General features: G+C 34.9%; 1 protein-coding gene across 1 annotated transcript in view; it reads left to right on the top strand.

The window, feature by feature from the left end:
• Window positions 1-19,490, top strand: part of LOC143228458 (ninein-like protein) — a 118,827-nt gene that overhangs the window by 63,224 nt on the left and 36,113 nt on the right. Inside the window, exon 4 of the mRNA XM_076459715.1 lies at window positions 9,869-9,941. Coding sequence (XP_076315830.1) covers window positions 9,869-9,941 — 73 coding nt within the window. The remainder of the gene's footprint in view (window positions 1-9,868; window positions 9,942-19,490) is intronic.

Genomic DNA, 19,490 nt, shown 5'->3' with positions numbered 1-19,490 from the left:
GTGAAAACGGTTATTTGTAACTATATTGGAAATAACTTCATATGGTATATCTATATTAGCTAACTAATCTTTAAGGTTAGGGTTCTGTGAAAACGGTTATTTGTAACTATATTGGAAATAACTTCATATGGTATATCTATATTAGCTAACTAATCTTTAAGGTTAGGGTTCTATGAAAACGGTTATTTGTAACTATATTGGAAATAACTTCATATGGTATATCTATATTAGCTAACTAATCTTTAAGGTTAGGGTTTTATGAAAAACGGTTATTTGTAACTATATTGGAAATAACTCCATATGGTATATCTATATTAGCTAACTAATCTTTAAGGTTAGGGTTCTGTGAAAACGGTTATTTGTAACTATATTGGAAATAACTCCATATGGTATATCTATATTAGCTAACTAATCTTTAAGGTTAGGGTTCTATGAAAAACGGTTATTTGTAACTATATTGGAAATAACTCCATATGGTATATCTATATTAGCTAACTAATCTTTAAGGTTAGGGTTCTGTGAAAAACGGTTATTTGTAACTATATTGGAAATAACTTCATATGGTATATCTATATTAGCTAACTAATCTTTAAGGTTAGGGTTCTGTGAAAAACGGTTATTTGTAACTATATTGGAAATAACTTCATATGGTATATCTATATTAGCTAACTAATCTTTAAGGTTAGGGTTCTATGAAAACGGTTATTTGTAACTATATTGGAAATAACTTCATATGGTATATCTATATTAGCTAACTAATCTTTAAGGTTAGGGTTCTATGAAAAACGGTTATTTGTAACTATATTGGAAATAACTCCATATGGTATATTTATATTAGCTAACTAATCTTTAAGGTTAGGGTTCTGTGAAAAACGGTTATTTGTAACTATATTGGAAATAACTTCATATGGTATATCTATATTAGCTAACTAATCTTTAAGGTTAGGGTTCTGTGAAAACGGTTATTTGTAACTATATTGGAAATAACTTCATATGGTATATCTATATTAGCTAACTAATCTTTAAGGTTAGGGTTCTATGAAAAACGGTTATTTGTAACTATATTGGAAATAACTTCATATGGTATATCTATATTAGCTAACTAATCTTTAAGGTTAGGGTTCTATGAAAAACGGTTATTTGTAACTATATTGGAAATAACTTCATATGGTCTATCTATATTAGCTAACTAATCTTTAAGGTTAGGGTTCTATGAAAACGGTTATTTGTAACTATATTGGAAATAACTTCATATGGTATATCTATATTAGCTAACTAATCTTTAAGGTTAGGGTTCTATGAAAAACGGTTATTTGTAACTATATTGGAAATAACTTCATATGGTATATCTATATAAGCTAACTAATCTTTAAGGTTAGGGTTCTATGAAAAACGGTTATTTGTAACTATATTGGAAATAACTCCATATGGTATATCTATATTAGCTAACTAATCTTTAAGGTTAGGGTTCTATGAAAAACGGTTATTTGTAACTATATTGGAAATAACTTCATATGGTCTATCTATATTAGCTAACTAATCTTTAAGGTTAGGGTTCTATGAAAAACGGTTATTTGTAACTATATTGGAAATAACTTCATATGGTATATCTATATTAGCTAACTAATCTTTAAGGTTAGGGTTCTGTGAAAACGGTTATTTGTAACTATATTGGAAATAACTTCATATGGTATATCTATATTAGCTAACTAATCTTTAAGGTTAGGGTTCTATGAAAACGGTTATTTGTAACTATATTGGAAATAACTTCATATGGTATATCTATATTAGCTAACTAATCTTTAAGGTTAGGGTTCTATGAAAACGGTTATTTGTAACTATATTGGAAATAACTTCATATGGTATATCTATATTAGCTAACTAATCTTTAAGGTTAGGGTTCTATGAAAAACGGTTATTTGTAACTATATTGGAAATAACTTCATATGGTATATCTATATTAGCTAACTAATCTTTAAGGTTAGGGTTCTATGAAAACGGTTATTTGTAACTATATTGGAAATAACTTCATATGGTATATCTATATTAGCTAACTAATCTTTAAGGTTAGGGTTCTATGAAAAACGGTTATTTGTAACTATATTGGAAATAACTTCATATGGTATATCTATATTAGCTAACTAATCTTTAAGGTTAGGGTTCTATGAAAAACGGTTATTTGTAACTATATTGGAAATAACTTCATATGGTATATCTATATTAGCTAACTAATCTTTAAGGTTAGGGTTCTATGAAAAACGGTTATTTGTAACTATATTGGAAATAACTTCATATGGTATATCTATATTAGCTAACTAATCTTTAAGGTTAGGGTTCTATGAAAAACGGTTATTTGTAACTATATTGGAAATAACTTCATATGGTATATCTATATTAGCTAACTAATCTTTAAGGTTAGGGTTCTATGAAAAACGGTTATTTGTAACTATATTGGAAATAACTTCATATGGTATATCTATATTAGCTAACTAATCTTTAAGGTTAGGGTTCTATGAAAAACGGTTATTTGTAACTATATTGGAAATAACTTCATATGGTATATCTATATTAGCTAACTAATCTTTAAGGTTAGGGTTCTGTGAAAAACGGTTATTTGTAACTATATTGGAAATAACTCCATATGGTATATCTATATTAGCTAACTAATCTTTAAGGTTAGGGTTCTGTGAAAAACGGTTATTTGTAACTATATTGGAAATAACTCCATATGGTATATCTATATTAGCTAACTAATCTTTAAGGTTAGGGTTCTGTGAAAACGGTTATTTGTAACTATATTGGAAATAACTTCATATGGTATATCTATATTAGCTAACTAATCTTTAAGGTTAGGGTTCTGTGAAAACGGTTATTTGTAACTATATTGGAAATAACTCCATATGGTATATCTATATTAGCTAACTAATCTTTAAGGTTAGGGTTCTGTGAAAACGGTTATTTGTAACTATATTGGAAATAACTCCATATGGTATATCTATATTAGCTAACTAATCTTTAAGGTTAGGGTTCTGTGAAAACGGTTATTTGTAACTATATTGGAAATAACTTCATATGGTATATCTATATTAGCTAACTAATCTTTAAGGTTAGGGTTCTGTGAAAACGGTTATTTGTAACTATATTGGAAATAACTTCATATGGTATATCTATATTAGCTAACTAATCTTTAAGGTTAGGGTTCTGTGAAAACGGTTATTTGTAACTATATTGGAAATAACTCCATATGGTATATCTATATTAGCTAACTAATCTTTAAGGTTAGGGTTCTGTGAAAACGGTTATTTGTAACTATATTGGAAATAACTTCATATGGTATATCTATATTAGCTAACTAATCTTTAAGGTTAGGGTTCTGTGAAAACGGTTATTTGTAACTATATTGGAAATAACTCCATATGGTATATCTATATTAGCTAACTAATCTTTAAGGTTAGGGTTCTGTGAAAACGGTTATTTGTAACTATATTGGAAATAACTTCATATGGTATATCTATATTAGCTAACTAATCTTTAAGGTTAGGGTTCTGTGAAAAACGGTTATTTGTAACTATATTGGAAATAACTTCATATGGTATATCTATATTAGCTAACTAATCTTTAAGGTTAGGGTTCTGTGAAAACGGTTATTTGTAACTATATTGGAAATAACTTCATATGGTATATCTATATTAGCTAACTAATCTTTAAGGTTAGGGTTCTGTGAAAAACGGTTATTTGTAACTATATTGGAAATAACTCCATATGGTATATCTATATTAGCTAACTAATCTTTAAGGTTAGGGTTCTGTGAAAAACGGTTATTTGTAACTATATTGGAAATAACTTCATATGGTATATCTATATTAGCTAACTAATCTTTAAGGTTAGGGTTCTATGAAAAACGGTTATTTGTAACTATATTGGAAATAACTCCATATGGTATATCTATATTAGCTAACTAATCTTTAAGGTTAGGGTTCTGTGAAAAACGGTTATTTGTAACTATATTGGAAATAACTCCATATGGTATATCTATATTAGCTAACTAATCTTTAAGGTTAGGGTTCTGTGCCTTTTATAGTTTGAGTGCTTATTATTTCTAACTTTCTAAACAATCGAGCAAATAAAATACAACACTGATTGTACACGATCATGTGTGACTACACCAGTAACATAGGATGTATAGATATGCTGAGGATGTTTCCCTCATATACTGTGGGGCGGGAATGAGATTCCTGTGTGGAAAGTAACAATTTTTATTGTATCAACCCCCTTGTATGCATTCAGTTGAGAGATTTTGCAGTTGAAAATAAGATGGCTTTACACGTACATATAAAAAAAAAATCTGCAGTTGAAATTAGGGATTTTATTCCAGATTGAATGTATATTATTACCCGTGCAGACCAATTTTCCATTTCCAAGGATAGGAAATACATTGAGATTAAATATACGAAAAAGAATAAACTAATCTAGTACAAGATGCTTCGAAGCATTATAGTAAGGAAACATATGTATATCTTTAATAATATAACATTTAACCTGTTGACTGCCAAGTATTTCAGCTGCTACAATACAACTCTCATGCTTCTTCATTTTGTAACTTTTTCGTGACGCCATTTTGGATCGAAAGTGAAACAATTTGTAAGTAGGTCAAATGCATGCATGGTGCTGACATCTAGCGTTGAAGTTTGGTATTATTGAGAACGAATTAACTCGTCCGTGGCACTGTGTTACCGATCGGCTTGGACGAGCTATCTCGTCTACGGCACTGAACAGGTTAATAATTCATAGTAAATATACAATATGCACTTTCAAGACGACTTTATCAGATACGCATGCCTCCACATCTACATGTACTGTTCGAATCATGATGTGTTTAATTGCTGAGGTTCTGAAATTTTACTGAGAACAACCTTAGATATTTTATAGTATTTTTTCTCACTAATGAAATAATCAGTTTTCTTTGGATGAGTTTTCAAAAATGTCTTCGTGTAATATTTTTACTGTGAATAATAAATTATAACGAATCTAATCCGATTGTATGTTGTCAGTATTTAATTCCCGGTTTATAACTGTCATGAAAGACTTTCGTGTCTTGGTGGACAAAGCGCTTAACTCACTATTATACAGTTTATAAAATTTAAATACAGAAAACTGTTGCTTCAGCATATTATTACAAACATGGACGACTGTAAGAGAGCATCTGAAATGACCATGAAAATTGACGTGTTAGATGCAATTGCATTTTTAAGTCATTCAATCAAATGCGTAAAAGATGAATGCGTAATAAAGTACTTTCGAAACTGTGGATTTATTCTTGATAATGGAAGAGATTGTGGAGAAGTTGTTTGTTATGACGATTCTAGTGAAATCCAAACTGATTGAAGAGATTGATGCAGATGATTCTGTGAACGCGGAATGTTTTGTGAACGTTGACAAGAATGTTTTAACAGAAACTGATTAAATTGATTTAAAATCTATAATAGAATCTCAAGATGGTAACAGTGTGAGAGATTCAGAAGATGGACAAAATGGAATAGATAGTGAGGAAATAGAAATTCCTACTTCATCACAAGTGTTAAGTTATATTAACTCTATCAAACTGTATGTAAAAATGAAGGGGGAAATGAACTTCATGAAAAGACTGTAGAATTGGTGTTCTCTTTAACCACGTGAGAAATCCCATTAAAAAAACGAAACAGTTGAAATTGGACACCTTCAAATAAGTTTCATTAATATTTTGTGTACTTGTGTATATTTTGAATGTCTGTTTTGGTTTTTATTCTAATAAATATAGCATAAACAGTATAATAATTTTATTAACAAACATTTTACTTCCCTTGAGTCAAACAAGTATAACGTTCCACTCAAACATTATATATAATTAAGGTAATGCATGTTCACTGTCTAATCCGGAAATTTTACTCGGTACCGTGCGATTCCTCCTTAGACAGGTTTCACTGTAACACACAAAATCATTAACTTTTTAATCTAGCTGGAAAATACCTCATGCAAATACAACTTTTTATTTAAAATATTTGCTTATTAAGAAAGAAGGCAGTGTAATTTATATGTAAAGTATTTGACAAAACTCCCTCTATGTATTCTCTTATCAATGATGAACCGCTGGACGAATTTTCACTAAACCTGACGTGTACACGTAGGACTGTACGATGTGAGAGTGTGTGGGGGTCAGTATCCGATTTTAACCACTTCTGTTCACCTTCCTCTGGAAGCATCATGTATTCCCTTTACTTCACCAAACCTGTAAGCTCCCTCCCCGTGATTTAGATCTGACCCCGGGGAGAATGGTCAGTATCCGAGTTTAACCACTTCTGCTCACCTTCCTCTGGAAGCATCATGTATTCCCTTTACTTCACCAAACCTGTAAGCTCCCTCCCCGGGATTTAGATCTGACCCCGGGGAGAATGGTCAGTATCCGAGTTTAACCACTTCTGCTCACCTTCCTCTGGAAGCATCATGTATTCCCTTTACTTCACCAAACCTGTAAGCTCCCTCCCCGGGATTTAGATCTGACCCCGCTATGATATTCTGGAGTTCTTGTAACGGCCCCTGTCGGCACATTTTAACAATTTTTAACAATGTTATATTCTCGTTTTTTCTAATATTATGCACTCTTTTCTCACTGCAGAAGCCCCCGTTCTTTAAATATAATGTATTTCTCTTTTCTTTTTTAATTTGGGTATTTGCGTATAGTTATAAAGCAACGTGCATGAGGGCCTCGTAACACATGGGTTTAACGGTTTGTGATGGAGAATCCGAAAAGGGTACAGAATTCATTAGAAACAATCGAGTGTAGGGGTATTCTAACCAGAAATTACGTCAGTTATTGATAATAGAAAGTACTGTATCCTAGACAGGGTATCGTGTGATACGTAGCGCATTATGGCATTTCTTACTAAACTAATTTGTTTGAACGACAATTCCTGCCCCCCACCCCACCCCCATCCTACACGCTCGCGCGACCGCACTTTGGAAATTTGAAGCACGTGAATGAATAATTTCGTGTGGGTGGGATGTATTATTGGTCAAGTAATCTATGTTCTAATTCTAATCCAGTTATTTGTTGTTGTTTTTTCTGAGAAAGTCGTAAATAAATACTTTTGTGCATTGCTAGAAGGTACATCTCTTGAAAGTACGTAACAGGACAAATGTCACGTGATAAAGGTGTTGCATATAAAGATCGCCACGTGTGGGTAGGTGGGTGGGTGTAGGTGGAAGTTTTCTCGAATCAATGGAAAACCTTTCACGGTGAAAAAATAAAACAAGGAAATATTCCATCTTGCCATTCTACCACGAAATATGAAGATGGAGAAGAGAAAACTTAGAATCGTTGTAATGTTGTGTTACTTGCAGAACACAACTCATGAAAACGTTCGAGAAATCGTAAAGGGTGTAAAGGCGAATCGCGTCGCGAAAAGTTTGGAGGATTGTTAATAGAATTCTCTGACGTAATTATCTGAAGGTTTCGTAATAGAATCACCCTTGTAAATATTTGGAAAGTTTCTAATAGAATCATGTTATGTAATTTTCTGAAGGTTTCAAAGTATGATCACCCTTGTAAATATCTGGAGGGTTGATAACAGAATTGTGTTTAGAGATTTAATAATAAAATCACTTCGTGTGTTACGAGTGTTTAGTAGAATCACCAAATGTAAACGGTCGTAAGTTTGATGTTTAGTCATTTCACTTTAATAATTTATAGGTTGATAACAGAATCGTATATAGCTGAGCCATATGTGTGAAGGTTTATGTAGTAGAATCATGTGTGTTTAAAAGGAAGTCACATATGTCCGGAAGTTAATAGAGAAAGTGGACATTTTGAAATAGTATTAATTATACAATATTACACATAATTCTTTCCAGACTTCTATACCCTCGATATTTAGGTTAGGAAAAGAACGTTGAAAACACATTATTAAACATCATAGTCGATTATAATTAACTGATATTATAAAAATAATTGTTGAATGAAAGTAAAGTACGAATTTGGGAAGCATACATTTTAAGACGACTGTTAGAAACAGACATGTAGAGTCCAAACACACGTTTTATACTTTGAATTTAAGTGATTGAATTTGAAATGTCACGTGAGAGTAAGTCAAGGTTCTCCCATTCAAATCATCCACCACATTGTAATATGGCTACAAAAACTATCAAAACGCAGCTAACAAGCTTTAATAGTCTAAGTCGTTATGGTCGGGTCGCTGCTAAACCTTACATCTATATTGTAATGGTAAATGTCACGTCGCTGCTAAACTTACATCTATATTGTAATGGTAAATGTCACGTCGCTTCTAAACCTCACATCTATATTGTAATGGTAAATATCACGTCGCTGCTGAACTTACATCTATATTGTAGTGGTAAATGTCACGTCGCTTCTAAACTTACATTTATATTGTAATGGTAAATATTACGTCGCTGCTAAACCTCACATCTATATTGTAATGGTAAATATCACGTCGCTGCTAAACCTCACATCTATATTGTAATGGTAAATATCACGTCGCTTCTAAACCTCACATCTATATTGTAATGGTAAATGTCACGTCGCTGCTAAACCTTACATCTATATTGTAATGGTAAATATCACGTCGCTGCTAAACCTCACATCTATATTGTAATGGTAAATGTCACGTCGCTGCTAAACCTCACATCTATATTGTAATGGTAAATGTCACGTCGCTGCTAAACCTCACATCTATATTGTAATGGTAAATATCACGTCGCTGCTAAACCTTACATCTATATTGTAATGGTAAATATCACGTCGCTGCTGAACCTCACATCTATATTGTAATGGTAAATGTCACGTCGCTGCTAAACCTTACATCTATATTGTAATGGTAAATATCACGTCGCTGCTAAACCTCACATCTATATTGTAATGGTAAATGTCACGTCGCTGCTAAACCTTACATCTATATTGTAATGGTAAATGTCACGTCGCTGCTAAACCTTGCATTTATATTGTGGTAGCTATTCTTTTTTGAATCACGGTTTACCCTCTGAGATATAACATTAAAGACACAAGTCACTGAAGGCTGCTTCTGTTTTGTCTCAAATTTCTGTTGCCGAGACAATTTAGAAATATTTGTTCTGTATTACTCCACGCTCGGCAAAAACAGTTGAAAACAACTGAGCATGATTTTATAACACGTTCCTAAACGTTACCAGAATGACTTAAGTAATAAACACAGATTTGTAGAGAAAAGTTATTCAAACCGAAGGTGGCTTCTTATATATATATATATATATATATATATATATATATACATATATATACACACATATATACATATATATATATATACACATATATATATACACACATATATACATATATATATATATATATATACATATATATACACACATATATACATATATATATATATATATACACACACACACGCATACATGTGTGATAACTAATTTTACGATACGGATGCTTTAGTGATTTACAGTTGGAGCCCATAATTTCATCCTTTTACCCCAATGCATCTAGTCTAAATATTTCTTTAACTACCCCAGTTGGCAAGTATACAGGCTTTGAGTGGTAAGATTTGGGGCTCGCTTCATCGTGGTGGATAATAAAATGTAAACAGGTGACTGTTTAACTTTGCACTGGAAAACAACATCGTTTTGTTAACCTATGTTCACGGAAAACATTTTATTTAAATTAACAAATGTTGCAAGGTTAGTTCCACTTTACCAAAAGTTTTCAACTGTGGTGTTTCTTAGTAAACTTTAAGACAACGGATTTCTAAACGCAAGATGAATCCAACGACTCAGTAAATCGTAAATTTATTGGCTTACAACTTACTTCTTTGTGTTTCTACAGTTACGCCGACGCTGGTTCTTTGGTGGATCTGTGGGAATCTCTCGGCCTTACAGGAGGCATGCGTTTCCTCAAGGTAAGAATATTTTCATGTTATATCTTGAGTCAATGCTAGTGACTAGCGTTTTATGATGCGCACGCAAGATTCGGTTAACAAATTTCATTTGGAGTTTGTTTGTTTGTTTTTCTCCCGCAGTCTTTGTCTGAGTACCAGGAAAGAGTTCACAGACTCGTCGACAGTGCTTTTAGCGACGCTCTTACTTAGATATACCTTGAGGTTAACGAGGGTTTGTCGCAGTTCAATGGAACGCTTTCTCCCCTTATCTCCAATAACAACAAAGTCTGAGAGGAGCGCGCGCGAGAGAGATTTCCTCTTGTTCCTCGTTGTGTATAGCGAAGTAAAGAAATAGAGAAAGGAAGGCGCACGAAGTCGCCAGCATAGCCAAAACCAAACCCGTTACCAAGGGTGGGTTAACTATTGATGTCTCTTCACTCCATTCACACGAGATGTACACCAGTACCCTTTCAAGGCATGACGCTGGCAGTTTCCCACACTTCCTTTAGGGTTGAAGTTGGTTTTTGGGCTGGACAATTCATTGTAGAATGTTAGAATAAATTTTAAAAATTAAAACAACAACAACAAAAAACATACTTCAATTTACTTACCAGGTGGAGTTGTTTTATTCTAATAATAATTGTGAGAGAGTTGATATATTGACTACAGTCATAGTCACTGTACGTATTACATAGAAAGTACACTTAATTACACATATATACATGCATAATAAATAAAGTACATTTTCGTTACCTAACATTCCACCAGGTAGTACTAAGTAATCGTCTGTTTTGGTAGTAACATTTTGCACCATCTTAACTGTAGTATTGAAGACAGCCCTTGGAAATAAGGGACTAAACTATCTGTATTAACACTTTGCACCATCTTAACTGTAGTATTGAAGACAGCCCTTGGAAATAAGGGACTAAACTATCTGTATTAACACTTTGCACCATCTTAACTGTAGTATTGAAGACAGCCCTTGGAAATAAGGGACTAAACTATCTGTATTAACACTTTGCACCATCTTAACTGTAGTATTGAAGACAGCCCTTGGAAATAAGGGATTAAACTATCTGTATTAACACTTTACACCATCTTAACTGTAGTATTGAAGACAGCCCTTGGAAATAAGGGATTAAACTATCTGTATTAACACTTTACACCATCTTAACTGTAGTATTGAAGACAGCCCTTGGAAATAAGGGATTAAACTATCTGTATTAACACTTTACACCATCTTAACTGTAGTATTGAAGACAGCCCTTGGAAATAAGGGACTAAACTATCTGTATTAACACTTTGCACCATCTTAACTGTAGTATTGAAGACAGCCCTTGGAAATAAGGGACTGAACTATCTGTATTAACTCTTTGCTCCATCTTAACTGTAGTATTGAAGACAGCTCTTGGAAATAAGGGACTAAACTATCTGTATTAACACTTTACACCATCTTAGCTGTAGTATTGAAGACAGCTCTTGGAAATAAGGGACTAAACTATCTGTATTAACACTTTGCACCATCTTAACTGTAGTATTGAAGACAGTCCTTGGAAATAAGGGACTAAACTATCTGTATTAACACTTTGCACCATCTTAACTGTAGTATTGAAGACAGCCCTTGGAAATAAGGGACTAAACTATCTGTATTAACTCTTTGCTCCATCTTAACTGTAGTATTGAAGACAGCTCTTGGAAATAAGGGACTAAACTATCTGTATTAACACTTTACACCATCTTAACTGTAGTATTGAAGACAGTCCTTGGAAATAAGGGACTAAACTATCTGTATTAACACTTTGCACCATCTTAACTGTAGTATTGAAGACAGCCCTTGGAAATAAGGGACTAAACTATCTGTATTAACTCTTTGCTCCATCTTAACTGTAGTATTGAAGACAGCCCTTGGAAATAAGAGACTAAACTATCTGTATTAACACTTTGCACCATCTTAACTGTAGTATTGAAGACAGTCTTTGGAAATAAGGGACTAAACTATCTGTATTAACACTTTGCACCATCTTAACTGTAGTATTGAAGACAGCCCTTGGAAATAAGGGACTAAACTATCTGTATTAACTCTTTGCTCCATCTTAACTGTAGTATTGAAGACAGCTCTTGGAAATAAGGGACTAAACTATCTGTATTAACTCTTTGCTCCATCTTAACTGTAGTATTGAAGACAGCCCTTGGAAATAAGGGACTAAACTATCTCAGATATTTTAACTCTACAAATTCGTTTCTGTAAAGTAATTGAGAACATTTTTTTTTATTCTACCCTTAGGTTTTTTCGTGATAAGAATCAATTCTACTTTCACTGGGTTGAGTTCAGTGGCAAAACAAGACCGGAATCGTAATGGGTTGGTCCACAAAGAGTTTTATCGGCTCTGCTTTTAGTGTAGCCAAGTAATAAAATAATAGCAAAACAGATTCGTAACTGAAACTACTTAGAAACGCGAGCGCGCGCGCGCGCACACGGAGGTACAGACAATCGCACGAACCTCCATGTTGTGATAAACAGTTATAAAAATGATGGGCGTGGCTCACGTCTTCCTGTTTTGATAATGGGGCTTGGGGAGATAAGAAGGTTACAGTCAAACTTCGGTCAAATGAAAGTAACCCGAGATTTGGCAGAGTGAGGTTACTGACAAGCCGTCTTCTTTTGTAGTCTGGGCTGAAAGTTGCCCACTTGGTAACGTACAGGACCTTGTACTTTCAATTCCCGTTCACGTTCTATTATACCCCATTCAAAGAACAGTTAACACTATGTATTGCGCCCTGAAAAGCTGTGGGTGCATTTCAGAAGATGATCTCAGCGTTTTTGGTGGGTGCTGTTGACTAACTGCCTTCACTCTAATTTATCAGCCCAAGTGTATTGATAACAATAATTAGTAAGCTTTTGTGTTATTATCAACTCTGTCGTAAAGAACGTACATACTTAGGAACACAATGAATGTAAACAATGTACAAGTTTTGTATTTGTCACCAACTGTCGTCGTTTTACTTTCTTAGTGTTCATAGACTTGATGTTAAAGTTACGTGGTGTATTTAAGAGAATTACATAATTCAAGAAAAAAATTATCCTATGTATTCCTGCGTGGCGCATGCACAATAAAAATTTTAGTTAGGACTATTATATTGTTTTGTTCAGAGATGCAGAGAGTATTGTTTGATTTTTTTTTTTTCATATTACACTGATGGAGGAAATCACTCACAGTATTCAAATATTGTTAGAACGCTTAAAAATTCCAATAATCCAGTTTTTATTCATTGTAATTTTAAATAAAATACGACTTGATGTGCGATCAGAAATCGTCTGGGAAAAGGTGCCAAAGCTGATTTCATTTCTGATGAGGAGTGCAATTTGAGTCGACTCAGTTCTTACCAGTCCATCTAAATCATTGTTGTTAGGTTCGAATTGTTAGCTACACGAGGGTTATGTGTGCTAGCCCTCCCTGAATTAACAGTGAAGAGACAAGAGGAAAGGCAGCTAGTTATCACCACCCACCGCCAACTTTTAGGCTACTCCTTTTTACCAACGAATGGTGGGTTGGTCGTCACGTTATAACGTACCTACGACTAAAAAGGCAAACATGTTTGGTCGGATGAGGATTGGAACCCACAGCCCGAGCCGAGCGCCCTACTCACCTGACCATGCCGGGCTAAAAACATTATTAAATATATGTTACTAAATTGAAATTTATGATTTTAACTGGGCAATGTTGTTTGGCTTCAGTTTCATTTTACAGTGGAACAGGAGGATTGCCAACAGTCGGCTTATTCTTTAAGAGTATAAATGTAATATTTGTGCCTAAAATGCTGTTATTGTGCAACATAATTAGCAGTCAGAATGTATACAAAGCACCATCTGCCTGACTGAACTCGTTATGTTACGTGCGTGTTATTCAAACATAAATAGTCTTATATTCTGATTGCGCCGTGCCACCTTGCATCTGGATTCGAAACAAACTCAATTCCAAAAGATATATCCCCCCCCAATGTTATTGAAGGGACCACTTAATGTCCTTATTTCACTGTTTTTTACCATCGACTCAATAGAGATTTTATATACAATACCTTCGATTCCCCTCTGTGGACTTAGCAGGTAGCCTGATGTGGTTTTGCTATAAGAAAAACGCACAAACACATATACAAAACCTAAGGAAACTCTATGTTGCTCTAACGGAGTGATATAAATCCTGTAACTAATTTCCGACACCCTGTAAGTTGGTACACTTTCTAGAACATTCATTGTGTTCATTTTTTAAAACAGTTGCTAAAGTCGGCTCCAGGTGGCGTCTCATTATAGAGTTCTATCAACTACATTCCATATATACAATCATTCCCGAAACAATTTCTCAAATCACGTGCCCCAGTATATAAAACTGTCGAAGTCCATCCCCATACGTGTTGTTAATGTGAACACATTATTGTTCCGGGTTAAGTGTCATAGGGATTTCTTATTAATGTTTCAGAAAGTTACTGAATTATTATTCCGGATTAAGTACTCTGTGCAATATGCTGAACTCGTCCTGTGAAATCATTTTAGAAACGACTATTCAAGTGTTCTTTTGGTTTAACACTCCAATACGAAGAGATGTGAACTTCTTCCATCTGCGGAGCGCGTAAGTCTTATTTAATAAACTTTCCACCGAACCGATTCTCAAATTTCAGTTTTTGCTAGTTCTAACGCAATATAACGTCTGTTGTTTTCTTTATCAGCCGAAAATATATACAAAACATTTTCTCATACAACTTACAATAGTGTGAAGTTAATGTAATAGGTTGTGAGAACGGAAAACGTTTCGTACATTTTACCTTTTCCATCCTTCCCCCTCTCTCACCCCCTTCCCCGTTTCAAACGATAAAACTAGCGGATTATTTCTTAACCGTCTTTGTTCGATGTATTATTACAAACGTGTATTTGACTTGCTCTGCGTAACATCCTTGCCACACAAGCACAACCTATACACAAACAGGTCTACTCACACACTTTACGATGTTGCTTAATGGTTGATCGACTGCGTACGTTAAGAGAGAAAAATAACTCCAAGTTTCATCTGTTCTACTACAAGTGACATGCGAGGACGGTGAGATGAAAACTACGTAAGCTATAACCTCTGTAAGAGAAGAAATTCAATGGCCAATCAACGTTTCACTCAAATTACCTTGTTGGGAACCGAAAGAGAGGATGCTAATAGGTCACTTATTGGCTAAGGCAAAAGTTCCCAAACTTTTGTCGTCTTGTCTCTTCTTCCCCTAGGGGTCCGGCATGGCCAAGCGTGTTAAGGCGTGCGACTCGTAATCTGAGGGTCGCGGGTTCGCATCCCCATCGCGCCAAACATGCTCGCCCTTTCAGCCATGGGGGCATTATAATGTGACGGTCAATCCCACTATTTTTTGGTAAAGGAGTAGTCTAAGAGTTGGCGGTGGGTGGTGATGACTAGCTGCCTTCCCTTTAGTCTTACACTGCTAAATTAGGGACGGCTAGCACAGATAGCCCTCGAGTAGCTTTGTGCGAAATTCAAAAACAAACAAACAAACTCTTTCCCTCTAATAAGCATGTTTTTGTTGGGTTTATTTGTGAGTCCTTCTGTTTTTTATTTAAACTAAAGAGTGAGTTAAGTGACGAAGTATAATACACGAATACGCAATGTTGTTGTTGTAAATAATTATTTCCATTAATAAAACATATATTAGATGTACTTCCCTAACGTTTTCTGTTCCAAGAGTAAATAAAGCCAAAATAGAGTACAATTATTTTTTCTTTTGAAGTTCGTATCATGCTGTGATGGGCCCTATGGAGTTCATAATTATTCTCGTGATTCATAGCACGCGCAAGTTTTATTTTACCGACACCACGACAGTACAAATTGCAATATTGTGTTTTATGTGATGTTATTTTAGTATCAATTGGTTGACAGACAACACACTAAAGTTTAATGGTGCAAGTGGTTAAAACAGATGATTCCTCGAGATGGCCTTAGACCCCTTTAAGGGAAACTAAAACGATTAATTTTGAGTTGTAATGCTGACTCTATCCTAATCACACACACACACACACCCTGCTGAGCTAAGGAAAAAACTACTAGGAAGGCTGTAGATTAATACTAAATATGTTTTACATAAATCCAAATGAAACATGTCAGCACGTACAAAGAGAAAAAGCAGAAAACATAGCATCAGTTCCATTGGGTGTGTTATTTTCAGTTTTTAATATGAGAAAATTAAAAACCAGTGCCTACGATCGTTACTAAGTTGAGTTTTGATTTATCGTATGTGTGCCTGTTTCGTTGCAGAATTTTTCCAGTAGAGAAGAAACGGAAGCGAGAGTATACGCAGTAGACGCGTAAAAGACAGAGATAATGCTGTAAAAAATGCACATAGATTATTATTCTTATTGTTAGTAATATAGGTATCGCATTTCTTGTGCTTTAATGCCACTACGGAGCAGGTGTTTATAGATGAGCCAGACTTACTGAGTCACGCAGTTAATCAACTGTACACCAGGTGATTACTACGTTACATTCTTTAGCAGCTCACCCACGGGCTATGCCTAATTACTCACAACGTAGGTTTGGTAATTTAGTTGTATAGACCAATAACATTGATCACAGTGCACGTTCCCTCGTGATTCTCCAGTGGAACTCCTTGGCTCTATGCGCTTTACATATTCCGTGACCAAACAAGTTCTTGAATACGAGAGGTTTCTGTCTTCATTTGGTGCAGTAAACAAACGGTAGAATGGTGTGTTGGTCACGTATCCACGAGTTTGAATCCGATGTGATTTGGAAGAAACTGGAGGTGGGCAGGGTACCAGTCACGTAACTTGTGTATACGTATAGTGCAGTGAGAAAAATAAACCTACCGTTATCTCATAGTTATTTCTAAACCTGAACCTTTGTCATGCGCATCAAAATATGGGACATACACTCACGCATGACCCAGTTATTCACAATACCGCATGTTCCTACATGTTCATCCTTTCAGCCGTGGGGGCGATATAATTTGACGGTCAGTCCCACTATTAGTTGGTAAAAGAGTAGCTTAAGAGTTGTCGGTGGGTGGTTGATGACTAGCTGCCTTCCGTCTAGTCTTACACTGCTAAATTAGGGACGGCTAGCGCAGATAGTCCTCGTGTAGCTTTGCGCGAAATTCAGATCAAACCAAATCCTTTCAATGATTTTGAAAGTAATACACGTTATTCTGCTTCGTATAATGTATGTTAACCTCAGGTATCAAATGTCTGTAAAAACTTTCGTCAAAAACATGAGGTTCGGAAGCCTTTCGTATAGTTTAGGCTTAACAACGATCAAACCAAAACCAGTTAGTATTTCTTAAAACAACGTATCAGGTGAAGCATCAGTACACTAATATTGTATGAATGTAACTTATAATTAAAATAGAGAGAAAATAAAAAATATGATTGCTGGTGTGACCCTTAAAGTTAACAACGATTCTGATCTACAGTATGTGTGTGTTAGCGTATATATATGTAGTTATGGATGTTCTGTGCGATTCGTGATATCCTCTTATATGTTCAGAAGACAGTTAGTTCATTCGTAAGATTGATGGCCTTACTGTAATGGCCCGATTTCATGCGATGTCTGGAAATATTCAGTAACAGCACACTTGTTTTAACCCTCATATTACCGATTTGTGTGAGGTCCAGGTAGTCCATTGTATTGACTGATGTTCTTGTTTGTTTTTTGCCTGTTTCGTTATGTAGTGCGACGAACGAAATAAACACTTAATTTTGATGTGAATCGCCAAATAAACCCCAGCAATAATTATTGAATTTAAATGAAATTATTTTGTTATTAGAGGGCCTGACATGGACTGATGGTCAGGGTGCTTGACTGGCAAACTGAGGGTCGCAGATATCGAATCGCCGTGACACCAAACATTTTCTCTCCTTCAGCTGTGGGACGTTATAATGCGATAGGAAATCCCACTGTTTGTTGTTAAGAGAAGCCCTAAATGAGTCAGTGTGTGGCGCTCACGAGCTGTCTTCCCCCCTTTATTCTGTCACTGCTCTATTAGGGACGGCTAGCACAGATAGCCTTCGTGTAGTTTTGCGCGAAATTCAAAACAAACTTAATCAAACGTATCTTATCAAGGAACCTGTAAATTAAAATCGGGGACTTGTAAGGAATATGATGCATAATTAGTTTGGAAACAGTGTGTTTACTACGTACGACTCCTTCGTGGAACAGCGGCAAGATTGCAGGCTTACAATGCTAAAATCCGGAATTCGATTTGTCGCGACGGACACAGTAGATAATCAAATGTCATTTTACTCTAAAACGAAAAAACCCTTTGGTTATTATACGGTTCGTGTAATTGAGAATTACTTGAGAATACTTCCAGAAGCAATGTCTTGGATTGTTCGTATCTTGGAGCAAATTTGTTCAGATTTGTCCACTGATCCATTATGGCTCGGACATTTCACGTGCAGACATTCTTTAAGTAATTAATTCGCCAAAGTGACAGTTGCAGGATAATTCATGTGCTACTAAATATCTGTAGAAATGCTATTTAGAAGAAGTGCCTATCATCATGTTCAGTATATCTGTTACCAGCTCATTATTTGAAACTATTTAAATAATCAATACGTGTTGGATAGTATCACACGCTCGCGCAGGATCTATACGATGTTTTTTTCAAATTATTAGCAATGGATAAAACTCGTTACGTCATCCGAAATGAGTCCATCAGATTTTTTAAATTTAAAACCAGAAGGTAGAGAACCTGATAGTGAACGTGCCTTTCCGTAATACCATAACCTCTCGAATTAACGACATGTTTTTATACCGGTAGAGGTCAACATAATCGCATGGTTTTGGGTAATACTTTGATTTTGCCTCTTACAGCTCGTTTTCTTTGTACAATAAAAAGTGAATTCTTGGAAGTAATTAGTGGACTAATTGCGATATTAATAGTGTTTTTCCTTAATGTTTCATGTTATTAGAAACAACAAACAAAAAATACCGTAATTTTAAGGTTACGCAAATGAGTCATTTTTCAAAACTAAACTGTACGTTCTTGTAACGTGTTGGAATTCTGTTAAACGTGGAATAGACACGAAAATGTTATAAATATGAAACTGTAAGGTGAAAAATTGTAGGAAGGTAGTTGTGTCTAGTGAAAATACTTGTGGACTGCTGACTCTTATTGTCACTTTATACCAGCCCGGCATGGCCAGGTGGTTAAGGCACTCGATTCGTAATCTGAAGATGACGTGTTCGCATCCCCGTCGCACCAAACATATTCGCCCTTTCAGCTGTGGAGGCGTCATAAAGTGTCGGTCAATCCCACTATTTGTTGGCAGTGGGTGGTGATAACTAGCTGCCTTCCCTCTAGTCTTACACTGCTAAATTAGGGACGGCTAGCGCAGATAGCCCTCGTGTAGCTTTGCGCGAAATCCAAACCAAATCAAACAGAAAATTACTTTCTACCTGGTTCTAAGGTGGGCGTTTAGATTTTATATGTAACAAAATCATGATAAATCTAATGGAAATATTTAATAGTAAGTCTTAATATCGGGACTTGCTTGAGTCGTTTTCTTTA

Source organism: Tachypleus tridentatus, chromosome 10 (assembly GCF_004210375.1).
Source record: "Tachypleus tridentatus isolate NWPU-2018 chromosome 10, ASM421037v1, whole genome shotgun sequence".
NCBI classification, from domain to species: Eukaryota; Metazoa; Arthropoda; class Merostomata; order Xiphosura; family Limulidae; genus Tachypleus; species Tachypleus tridentatus.
The sequence above is the reverse complement of the archived record's forward strand: the minus strand, read 5'-3'. Positions and strand labels throughout refer to the sequence as shown.